The following is a 12741-nucleotide window of genomic DNA, read 5'->3' on the forward strand; positions in this document are numbered from 1 at the left end:
TTGGATGATGAAAGTTGCCCTCTCTGGGCCCAGGCAAACTCTACTCCACATCTTGAGTCTGTCTGTGTTCCAGTCTGTGCCACCAACAAAAATCTTTTTTCAGAAAACAGAGAAGCATTCTGTTTCATTACATTAGACCTGTAAACTGCTAAATTATTCACAGAAAATCTGCATCAGTTTATGGAGCTGTAAAAATCTGAATTATGAAAGTTTTATGCAAAAATTATATATAATGTGCAACCAAATCTAAAAATAGACTCAGTTAAAAAGAACACGTGGTGTAAAATAAACTATAATCAATAAATATAGGAGTACTTTAAAGAAAATACGGTTATCATCGCTTCCAGAAAGTCTAATTTATTTTTAAAAAGTTGAAAGTGGAAATTTGCTTACAGATGTAGATATTAAAATATATATAAAGCACAGTACAGCAGAACAAATATGCATTTATTAACAAAATGTGGATGCACCATATTAGAAAAGGACCATAAATATATGGAGGTGTCAACAATTTTGTTATTAAAATGTGTCAACATTATTCCTAAGAAAATGGATGTATTTTTCCCTACTTAAGACATTTCTTAATTGGAACAGATTAGTGGAAACAGACACGTTACTTTTTCACAGTTTATAACATCTTTCTCTCTAAACATTATGGACATGAGTAAATTTCTAGCATTTCTAGAATTCAGATTTTGAGAGCCTAACAATGATCTTTTACCTTCATAACAATGTAGTATCAAAGTGTCTGATTTTTCTCCCACTAAAATCAACATCATATCTGTCATTGACTTCAATGAGACCAGAATCAGAGCTTATACTATCAAGCAAAATGCATAAAGTGTAAAGAACAATGTGAATACATTCATGCTATGACTCTTTCAACCCACTTCAGGTACTTAAAGCAAATTTAAATATTTGGTCTATTTCCCACTACATTAAATATATCTACATTATATACATACATTTACGACCTTGATTGAAAATGTTTGTGCTGTGTACCAGTGTCACAATATTCCAGAATCCAATGTGTGGGCTGTTTTAATCGACAGAGATGGCTGAGTATTTCATTTGATAATATCAGATCTTAAGGACAAAGCTGGCTCAGACATAGCACTGTATTTTGTGAGGAACCAGAAATCTGACAACCTTGGAGACTACGTCCAAATGAATTCTTTCAAGTTTTGCTCCAGGATTTTGCAGATATTACAAAAGGAGGGGCAATATATAAATCACTTCTATTTTGCGGTTCATGATAATTTTCTTGTAGTGAAGTCTTAAAAGAAACTGTGTAATCTGAGCACCCAGTTTGTGTGCTTTGTATGTCTGTAATCATCACTGGGAATTGCACTTTACGAAGGAGGCAGTTTTCCTGCGGGGAAGGAGAAATATCACACTGTGCACAGAGACAAGCCTTCAGTGGCCTTTCAGCAATAAACTGTGCAACATAATGTGTGTCCGACTAGCTGCTGCAGCCTTTTGTGCACCCAGGTCCCAGGAGGTTGTTGTTGCATCCGTCCTGAAGTTTTCCATGCAGCTGAAGGGATGCTCTGCTGTCCAGAGTAGATGCCTGGCCACTTTGTTCTTGTTGCCTTCTCAGTCTATCGGGATTAAAATTAGACATATATTAACTGTGGATAAATAACCATATAAAATATGGTTCCCATTGGCTTGGGACTATGTACATATTCACGCTACACACATGGCCCTGTTGCGCCCCCCAGTTACACCTGTTTGATCTCACTGGCTTCCCTAGCCTTCTCTTTGCACCTCTATCCCTTTTTTCATTTTTCTTATTCTTCCCCTAGGGAGAAGCTCCAACTTCTGGGATGCAGGGGAGGGGGTGGCTTTTCATTTACTCTCTCTTGGTTGTACCCTGCTTCCATGTAAGTCAAACAGCCAGAGAAGGAAAGAGTGTCTCTCCTCCTTTACTACCTTGCTCCCGTTGGGACTGTCCTCTACTCTGAATGTGTGAGGGAGGAGCCACAGCTCGCCCACTCCCCCACACCGACCCTAATGACTAGGGAATGGCTGTGGTTGTACGTAACCATTTGCCATTTTAACTGGGGCCATGAGTACTTCCCTGTGGTGTGAGGGACTTCACTCAGGGTTGGAAATCAGCAGCAGGTGTGCCTTGCAGAGTGGCTGAGGGCCTCAGTCACTCGCTGCAGCACGCTGCCCTCTTCTCTCAGTGTGACATGGCGACAATGATTGTGCTTACCCAGGGCTGCACGAAGAGTGATCTGGGCAATGCTTTGAATGTGCAAAAGGCACGATATTGTTTCCTCAGCATCCCCCAGTGCTTTAAATACTGAGGAGAGTCAACTGTAATCCTGACACGATTACTTTAAGGAAAGTGGGACTTTCTGAGATGTCTCACTCTTTGATACACTTTTTTGGTCACAACTATTGCACTACTTGTTGCTGTGACACCCCCACTGGCCCATACATACTTGCGCCAAGCCCTGCTAAATCACTGGGGGAACAGGAGAGGTTTGCTGGGGAGCAGGCATGTGAGTGGCTGCCAGTTGCCCACTAGGATGATTCTGGGCTTGGCTAGAGGCCATTCCACAGCCCATCTCAGTGCATGTCCATTACCTCAGGCTGGTCCTGAGAGTGCAGCGCAGTAGTGCGGCCTAGTGGGCGCTGCATTACTGGGTGGGGAGAACTTCTTGCTTTCGTGTAATAACGTTTCCAGATTTTTCTTTCATTGGAAGGCCTACGGGGGCTGGGGGCAGATGCACAGGGGCCTCTTTGAAGTGCTGTGGCACTGCTGCTCCACCTCTCTGCACGGCTGGGAGCGGGGGTGGGGGCCAGCGGCACAGTCCTATTGGTTCTAAAGACTGTCTGCCCAAGACCCCACCCCTTCTGCCTTTGGCTTCACCCCTTCTGGGGTGCAGCGTCAGGCCCCCATCCCACCTTGACCCAGGGCCCGCAGTGGCTGTTGGCCCCACTATTAATTGGCAACTGGTTTCACTCAGAGAGAGAACAAAATCCCTTAAAAACAGGTGTTTATAGTTAAAAGCCATTATAATTTTCACCATGAAGTACAAGTGCACTATCACACCATTTGATAGCTCGTATCACATGCCTGTTGTCTGGAAGGTGGAGAGCACGAATGGGGAAAAGGTTACTGTGTCTTCTCCCAGCCTGCAGCCCTAGCCAACAAGTCCCACGGTGTACTCTGCCCCCAACTCCCCAACTTCTCCCATTTCCTGATTCCCAGGCTAGTTATCAGAAATTTTGAGGATGAGAGGCTGGAAGCAGAAAAATGAAAAGTTATAGACAGAACCAGTGGAGGAGGGAAAGAAAAGAATTTAGGATGGGCAGCCTTAGAAGAGCTGATTGATGGCTGCAGAAATGAGTTGGCTGGGAGAAAGGAGCACAGAATAGATGGTTGAAGGACACAAGGGAGGCAGGAGAGATTAATCTGAACTGATTAATTTGCAGGCATCCAGAGCAGACAACTGAAGGTGCTGGGAGCAAAACAAAAATGATCGGAACAACGTATGGGTGTGGTGTAGGGAGCAGAAGGGATGGATGAAGTGTGTGTGGAGAACGGCATTTAGCAAGGACAAGCACAGACCAGAGAATGGATTCTTCCTTTTCCAGTTTGGCCTTAGAGAGTTCTGACCTAGTGCTCCATGGTGTCAACAGACTCCAGAATATCACCTTCCTTACAGCTGTGAGTTTGCTCACTCCATATGTAGCTGGGACATTCATGATGAATCAAAAAAACCCAGCTGAGACTGTGTGTGTCTGAAATCAATGCCAAGAAAAGTGCAAACTCAAAACTACGAGGGCTCAGTAAACAGTCTGAACTCTTCTACCAGCATTCAAATTTGCACAAAGCACACCAGAGAGGTAAGAGGAAACCAATAAGGCGACCAGGCTGAGGATGTAACAAAGAGGCCCTCTGCCCTACCTTGCCTCCTCTGCTGCAAAATTGTTTGTTTTGCTTCCATAGGGAAAGTGGCATTCTTCTCTTTGACCCGGTACTAGACCAGTAGTCCAGCATGGGGCCTGGTGGAGCCAGAGATGCACTCTTCAGATGAGACACACAACTGAAACCAAAGCCTTGAAATATCATATGTATTTGTGGTACAAAATTGGAGTGTTAACTTTGTTAGACTGGTCACTTTACTATGCAGCACATTGTAGACTGTGGAAATAAATTCTTCCTGCAGTTTCAACTTGTGAGATATTGTTCAGAATGTGCCTAGTGCTGCTGTTTGGTCTTAAGAGCTGCTGCATTTCCCACTAGACATGGGTGAGGGGATCCCTCTCTATCTCCTCCGACCCCCCACAGGGCTGGTCTGCTACTTAATTAGATCAGGCTGGGGAAGACAGGCTATAAGGACAATTGGGTGGTGGTGGATTCCCTCCCCCCCCCATGTCCAGCTTAGCTAGGTATAAATGAAGGCTAAATTTGATTAGTCTTTATAGTCAAATTAACAGAAAGCTTTGTGGGATGGGATGCATAATAAATAATTTATTATTACTATTTTATTCATTTACTTATTTAGGTTTTTAAAATATATGTAAAGAAGGATCCTATCCACTCTAATATTTACTGGCTGTGTTTCCTAGCTCCTAGAGCATGGGACAGGGAGTTGAGGGGCTCAGATGCTATTTCTACTCTGCCGCTGGCTTGCTGGACAACCTTGAGCGAGCCACATAGAACCATAGAATATTAGGGTTGGAAGAGACCTCAGGAGGTCATCCAGTCCAGCCTCCTATTCAAAGCAAGACCAACCCCAACTAAATCATTCCAGCAAGGCTTTGTCAAGCCTGCCTTAAAAAACTCTAGGGATGGAGATTCCTTCATCTCCCTAGGCATCCCATTTCAGTGCTTCACCACTTTCCTAGTGAAATAGTGCTTCCTCACTACCCCACTCTGGGCCTCCATTTCCTCATCAGTATAATGGCAATAATGATACATATGAGAGCTGGGCTAGGAAATACAATTCACATCCCCTCAAAAGAGCTGAGTTTTGTTTTTTGCTTTTGTTTTTTTGGAGTAGGGAGACAAAAATCATTATACATCAAAACGTCACTCTCCAAATTGTCATGGAACTGAAATTCTAAAATATTCTGTTGCAAAAATACTGATATATTCTTACTGCTAGGTTTGCCTGGCTCCCAGATGGCAATCTGTGCAGCCCAGGGAATCATTTAATAATAAACACAAAAAATAAATAATAGAATTTCATCATGCTTAGTCATTTCAGAGCAACATTGCCAAAGGTGTATTATAATAGCATCACTCAGTTGAGAGTGCCTATCATGTGAAACATTGTATTACAAACATACATGATATTCCTAACCCTGAAAAGTTATACTATATAAAAAGAAAAGTCTATAAAAGGCCTGATTCTGTAGCTGTGCAAAATTACCTGGTGACCCTTGGGCATATTAGGGTGAATTGCATGGGCACTTGAACAACATGGTGAGGTACGTGGGGTGGAGGCAGGGTCCAGGGTCCCTATAAATTGTTATAGGGAAATATGCCTCAGCACAAACAGGCTAAACCACTAACCCCACACCAAGAACTGAGGAACCAAGTGAATTGGGCAAGTCTAAATCAGTCAGCAATGGAATTTACTGAATTGCTTGCAGACCACACTATCTGCAGCCTTCCCCCTCCCCCCACCCCCCCGGTCCCGTCTAAAAGTGACAGACAGGAAAAACCTGTACAGGAAAGACCCATGGCCTCTGACCTAGCAGCCCAGAGGCTCCAGCTGCATACCTTAAAAGGAAAAAATAAGCATGAGATGTATGGTTGTGTAAAATGGGGAGAGGGGCTGAAGACGAAGAGAAGCAGAAGCAGCCAGGATGTGATGTGTCAGGCCTCAGGTGGAGCCAGCAAATGGCAGGACCGTAAAGTGGGGCAACAACGTAAGGAGGGAGAGGAACTCCTGAATCCTGGAGAGACCGGACGCTGTCTGCCACATGGACCGATCACCCTTTGCCGCTCCTCCCGCCTGCTCGCGAGTTAAACAGAGTAGTGCGTGAATACCTATTGGTACCATGAAGGAATTTGTAACAGTAGAGCTTAGATAGCCAGATGCAGTGTTTTCTTGTTTTGTTCCTATACCTGCTCAGCTGTGTAAGTAAAAGTTAGCATTTGCATTTTTATCTCTGGTTTTCTTTTTAGTACCCTGCCATAGCTGTGTGTATTACTGTGTGTATGTCTTTAGTTTCATGAGCCTGTAAGGGTCATGTGTAAGGCTGAGGCAAAGATGCCCCAGAACCCCTGAAAGGGCTTTGACCCTATGACCGGGAAGTTCTGAAAGCAAGCTGCCTCAGCTGGGAAGCGTGGTCTGCTGAACCTCGTGTTCTACAGGACAGTTTGTTTGTTTGTATCTGTACGTCACACTCTCCTATTAACCCTTAAGTCCTATCCCTTGAAACTCAAAACTCTCACTTCCCGGGGATAGATAACAGCTCCTAGAAATCAGGATAAATAACAGCCAATGAATTCCACCAACCTGTGGGCAATCCGTGGGCTTTTTTAGATAACTACTGGGAGTTAGAAAAACCTCAGGGGGTGTTTCTCTTTTCTTTTGGGTTTCCTATTGCTCCTGTTAGTAGTGTGGTATAAGCCACAGCTATAATTACACCAGTTTCGTAATAGGAAAATCAATCCCAGCGGTGCGGGTCATCACTGAGATGCAGCCCTCCTTTTCTTTTCCCTGTTCAACACTTCACTTGCCTCTCACCTCCACCCTTATTTAGGACTTGGAACACAGCATATTTGCTCCTCAGTAGCCACTTCAGATCTTGGATTCCCATGATCTACCTTAAATGAGTGAGCAAGAGGCAATTCTTTCCACAATGTGTGTCAGAGAATTTTGTTGGCCATAAAGGTCTTCTGCTGTGCGAGCCAGAGGATAAGAAGAAATTATTGATTTGATGCAGAAATGATTAGGAGATAATCTTTGGCCTGTATTAGGCAGACGGTCGGACTAGGAATCTTACGATCTTTTCTGGTTTCAGCATCTTAATATCTGTCCATTGTGGTAGAATATGAAGACCAGATTTTAAAGGGGCCTAATGGTGAGACAGGCACAAATGGGATTCTCAGACAAATATAGGTGCTTCTCTCCCATTAATTTCAATAGGAATTAGGCACTTTTGAAAATCTTAATTCACATGGAAATCAACGGGAATTAAGAACCAATGTGCTTCCGAGTGCCTTCCTCACAAAGTCAGTGACAAGAGTAAAATCCCTTCATGTCTTTTGTCGTGTCTCCCTTTTTCAGGTCAAAACTCTGAGTAGGCTTGGTAGTTTGCCTTTTGATTGGTAGGGATTTGGGACTTATAGCGGGAAGACTTCCTCCAAGAGAATGGATTAGTAATGAGTCTGGATTCAGAGTTTGCACACTTATCCGAATCTCTGAGTAGACTTGATCAGTTAGCTGAGGGGCAGTGATTTTGCTTGATCTTCATGCAAGCTGTGTGGGCAGCAAAGGCTAACAATCTAATTTATTCATTTTCTTCCCTGCAGCTGCACACCCACACCAAAGCTTGGCGGAGTCTTGCCCTCTCTGGAGTCCTTGACAGTCACAGTTTTTTGGATGCTAAGAGAACTGTGCATGTCTAGGGTGATTTCCCATATAGCACAAGCCAAAATAGTTGCTAAAGCAGATCTTTTAGAAAAAAATCTTATCTTGATTTAAAGATAGTCAGGGATGGAAAATCCACCACAACTGTTGGTAGATTGTTTCAGCGCTTAATTACTCTCATCATTAAAAATGTACACCTTATTTCCAACCTGAATTTGTCTAGCTTTGATTTTCCAGCTACTGGATCAAGTTATACTTTCCTCTGATAGACTTAAGAACCCTTTATTAAGTATTTGTTCCCCATGTAGGCACTTATAGACTGTAATTAAGGTATTCGTTCACTTTCTCTCGACTAAGCTAAATACACTGAGCACTTTGAGTATCTCACTGCAAGACATGTTTTCTAGTCGTTTAGTCTTGCTCATGGCTCTTCTCTGAAACCCTTTCCAGTTTATCAACCTCCTCCTGAATTGTGGACATCGGTACTGGACACAGTCTGCCAGCAGTGGTCACAGCAGTGTCAAATTCAGCAATAGAATGACCTCTCTGTTACTACCCAATATCCCCTGGTTTATGCATCTGAGGATCGTTTGGCTATAGCACTGAGCTGGGAGCTCATATTTAGCGATTGTCCACCACAACCCCAAATTTTTTTCAGTCACTGCTTCCCAGAACAGTCCCCCATTTTATAGGAATGGCTTATATTCTTTGTCCCCAGATATATATATTTACCCATATTAAAACACTAATCCTGTTTGTTTGAACTCTGTTTACCAAATGATCCAGATTGCTCTGAATCAGTGATCTATAATCTAGAGGAATGGGTTCTACAGAATTTATGCTTTCCATTTCAGTGGGGAAATCTCATATGAAAGGCCCATTTTGTGATTTACCTTTTCAGGCTTAAATATTTGAAATTTGCTGGCACTGAAGTGATAGGGACATTCAGCAACCCAGATGGCAAAGTACAGATATAAAGCACAGCTACCTGCACCAGCTACACCTACTTAACAACAGGGGCTGTCATCTTTTGCAGGTCAGGCTATGGCCCAATCATGTCTCCACCTGAGGGCTCTGTTAAAGGTGCAGATTTTGTTTCCAGCAGGACCATCCTTGACACTTTATGCAAGCTTAAACTGTGTGTTAATTTAGCTTTTTATGTGCTGCAGCAATCCTTTGTTTACTTCTGTAGTAAGCTAGTAACACATATCCAAGGGAACACACACTATAAAATTAGGGTAATTTTTGAAAAGTAGTATCTAGGGCCTACAGTATGTGCATGTCCTATAAAAATGGGCTCCTTTTGAAACTTTCCCCCATTATTTTTATTGTTATCATTTTACCATCATTTGCACACAATTATTGTCTAAAACAGAAGAAAATATCAATAGGTAAGCATAATTTCTTGAACAATAAGCAGGTGGGCCTGATGTCTCGCTGTCACTGTAGGATATATGAACTAAGCTTGATATATTTTCTGTCTGCATTGTCCCAGTAGTTTTTCCTCCCATAGGATCTGGCTTGTGCTATTCTGAGTATTTGTGAAATTGAACAATCTGGGAGTGTTTTGCAGGTCCTAAATAAATTTTATTGGTGGTCTTACACCTGCATCACAGCACTTAGTTCTCATTTATCAGCTTTTCTCGCTAGCTGGAGTTTGATGAGTAAGACAGAAACAAAGATTTGGGGGTGTTATCTTCTGGCCTGAAACCAAACTAAGCACCCAGGTGACAGGAGTGTACAAATCTTCATCTTTTCTTTTCTTTTCTTTTCTTTTCTTAGTTATATCTTATTAGTTATATCTTGCAGCAAAATAAAAGATGATCCTTCTGTTAGGTGAACATCCTTGCATATGTGCATTACACAAGGAGGAAAATATTTACTTTCGCTGGAGGGAATTTTATGTTAGATTAAGGAAAAATGACAAGAAAGAACAAAAGTAAAGTCTCCATAAGCAATCACAGCACAGTGTTTCCTTTGTAACAGCTATGGCAGTGCCGTGAGAAAAATGGCTGTTATTCCTGTACCAGAGTCAGAAATGTAAAGGCACAGTTTCCAGTTTCATAACTAATTACATCAGGACTGAAGTAACAATATTTTTTCATTAAATTGAATTAGCTGTGTGATGCTGGCAGACTAGGTCAAGTCATTTGTATATTAGTTTAGAATTTAGACCAAGATAATTGTAAAATATATAAAAGTATATTTGGTGTTTAAACTTCATAAAAACTAATGTGATAGTTCATGGATTGTTTTTATTTATCCGTAGGCAGTCATAATGTAATAGCAAACAGTTATACTGTAAATTCCTCTGTAACTAATAACCCATAAGACAGGAAGGAACTTGGACAGAAAATACTAATTTGTGTGTGATGATTAAGGCCGCACATCTGTCAGAAGTCATGGATACTGTGACTTTTCTGGAACGTTTGTAACATCCACGTGAGTGATTGTGGGGCAGACCCCAGGGTCAGCTGCTTGGGTGGCTGAACAGCCCCCAGCAATGCAGGACCAGAGGCTGCTGGAGAAGTGCAGTGTTGGGGTGGCCCCAGAGGGCTTTGGAGCAGCAGTCCCCAGGGGCCTTGCAGCAGCAAGTGGGAGTTAGCCCCTTCTACTGAGGGCCAGCTGTTGGCCTCCTGTGCTTTCAAAGCAACAGTCTCCTGAGTCCACCCAGAACAGGAGCAGCTAAGTTTTAGTCAGGGTCATGAACACGTTACAGGCAGTGACTTCTTATTTATTGCCTGTGACATGTCCTTGACTTTTACTAAAAATATGAGTGTTGAAACCTTGGCCTTAGTGAAGAGGCAAAGGTCAAAGACTCCAAATGCTTTCCTCACTCAGTTAGTGGAAAAGCCAATGGGGCTGGTGACACTGCCTGCTTGTTTTCTGTGAAAAGCAGCTATAGGAATGTGTAATGCTGATAGACCCAGGCTGCTGATCCCAGGGATAGAACCTGCAAGCACAGGAGCTAAAGCCCTGTACTTTAACCACATGAGCTGAAGGCCAGCTAGCTTTCAGCAGAGGCTGTAGAGCAGGGACTTCACTCATCCCAGATGAGGTCAGTGCCTCTGGGTACTACAAATGGATTCAAGAAACAACCCTTCATTTCTGGACTTTTTGGATTCTAATAGGGCAGAAAAACTGATCAAGAACCAGTGATTCACAGAATTGTTCTGGCTAGCCCTGTGCAACTTTTGGAAAACTGGCAGTCTAATATATCACTGCTACCATTCGGAGATATATGCTGTGACTCACCTGTACATATATTTTACTTGCTTTAACCTCTCAGTAACACTCATTTCCTTTTTCTTAGCTCATAAATCTGCAGTTAGTTTACAATAGAGTTGGCTGCCAGTGTTGCCTTTGGTTTAAGACCTAGAGTACCAAGTGATCTTGGAAAGTGACTTCTGACCTGTTGTGTCTGGGCACAAGCTGACGTGATGTGATCTTTGACAGGGGCAACTGGCTAGGAAGGATGTGTGAGGGCACAGGCCATGTGACTACCCCCTCACATGACTCCTCCCCACAATGCCAGGGGAATGCTGGGACAAAGTCCCCTGAACCCCAGACCCCACTCCGTCCCACTTCCACCCAGCTCCACCCCTTTTCTTCCCCCAGCAATGCAGCTCTGCTCCCCCTAGCTGCTGGCTGCGTTACTCCACTTCTCACCAGTGAGTGAAAGAGGCAATCCCACCACCCCCCTGAGTGATGCAGCTGGCAACTGGGGAGTGGAGCCATGTCACCCCACTTCCCTCTGTCGCTGCCAGTGAGTGGCAGGGGGCTGAACCCTCCTGCAGGAACCAGTCCACCCGCCCCAGCTCCCTGACCTGCTCAGATGTTTTGCTCCCTTGCCTCTCCCATCCATGTGGCCCCTGCTCCCGCATTGCCAGTGGTCTTTGGTGTAAATGACTATTTATCACCATACGCAGTTTGCCTGGGTGGCTAGCAGCCTTCCCTCTAATTTTTTCTACCCTGAGTGGAATGAATGTTGTTGTGTGCACCAATATGGAAGTGAGGTGTAGCATCCCTTTCATATTGGTGCACCTAACACAATTCATGGGATGGGGGTGAGGCCAAGGTGTTGTGAGAGTGGGAGGCTCCCCACGCCTGAGGCAGAGGGTTAGGGTGCAGAAGTGTGAGGGCTTCAGCTGAGGAATGTGGGCACTGGTTAGGGCTGGGGTTGAGAGGCTCAGGGCTGTGACAGATGGTTGTGGTGCAAGGCCTCTGGCTGGGTGTGTGGGCTCTGGGGTGAGGCTAAGTCAGAGGTGGGGTGCAAGGAAGTGAGTGGGGGGTCAGAGCTGAGCAGTGATGGGGGGGTCCAGGGCTGGGCCACTCCTGCTGTAGCAGCTGAAAGGGTGGGGCTGGGCGACCTGGGCCACTCTAGCACTGGTCCATGGCAGGGGGGCTCTGGGGCCATCTGCCCAAGTCACTCATTATATAGAGGGGGGTGGGGTTGTGGAGATATGGTCCGTAGCTGCCTTTGGGCTATAGGAGAGGCACCTGGTTCAGGCAGCAACGAAGGGTCCTGTGGCACCTTGTAGACTAACAGCAAAGTTTTGAGCATGAGCTTTCGTGAGCACAGACTCACTTCACCAGATGCATCTGATGAAGTGAGTCTGTGCTCACGGAAGCTCATGCTCAAAACTTTGCTGTTAGTCTACAAGGTGCCACAGGACCCTTCGTTGCTGTTACAGATCCAGACTAACAACACGGCTACCCCTCTGATACTGGTTCAGGCAGACACTCTCAGTTGTGAGCTACTCCAGATACCAGGATACTCAGAATTCTTCCTCGCTTTGGATGTCGTCTTGAAATAACCTTTTGCCCATCTCCCATAATACACAGCCACTTTCAAGGCAGGCACTTATGGCTGGCTCCCTATTCAGCAAACAGCTTTAAACTATTGGCATGACAAAAAATTAACTCACAATCTCTGAACCACCCTTGACTCTTCTGAGGATTTTCACATAAATGGGAAAGGCAGCCACCCCACGAGGATGGAGTTACGGAGAAGGTACAGTCTCTTTGGCAGGTGACGGTTACATAAGTGTTGAGTCATCTGCCTCTAGGTAGTAGTCTGTACTGTTGGGTGTCTTAAATGAAAAAAATTAGGAAGAAGGGAGCTTTTGAAAGGGGAGCTTCTTTTCAAAGGAACCCTGTGTACAGGGCTGTA

The 12741-nt window shown here is 44.2% G+C and overlaps 1 protein-coding gene across 1 annotated transcript in view; it reads right to left on the reverse strand.

The window, feature by feature from the left end:
- Positions 1-211: 211 nt before the first annotated feature.
- STK32B (serine/threonine kinase 32B) overlaps positions 212-12741 on the reverse strand; it is a 271486-nt gene continuing 258956 nt past the window's right edge. Inside the window, exon 12 of the mRNA XM_074991720.1 lies at positions 212-1601. Within this exon, the coding sequence (XP_074847821.1) occupies positions 1463-1601 (139 nt within the window). The 3' untranslated portion in view covers positions 212-1462. The remainder of the gene's footprint in view (positions 1602-12741) is intronic.

This window comes from Carettochelys insculpta, chromosome 4 (assembly GCF_033958435.1).
Source record: "Carettochelys insculpta isolate YL-2023 chromosome 4, ASM3395843v1, whole genome shotgun sequence".
Classification (NCBI taxonomy): Eukaryota; Metazoa; Chordata; order Testudines; family Carettochelyidae; genus Carettochelys; species Carettochelys insculpta.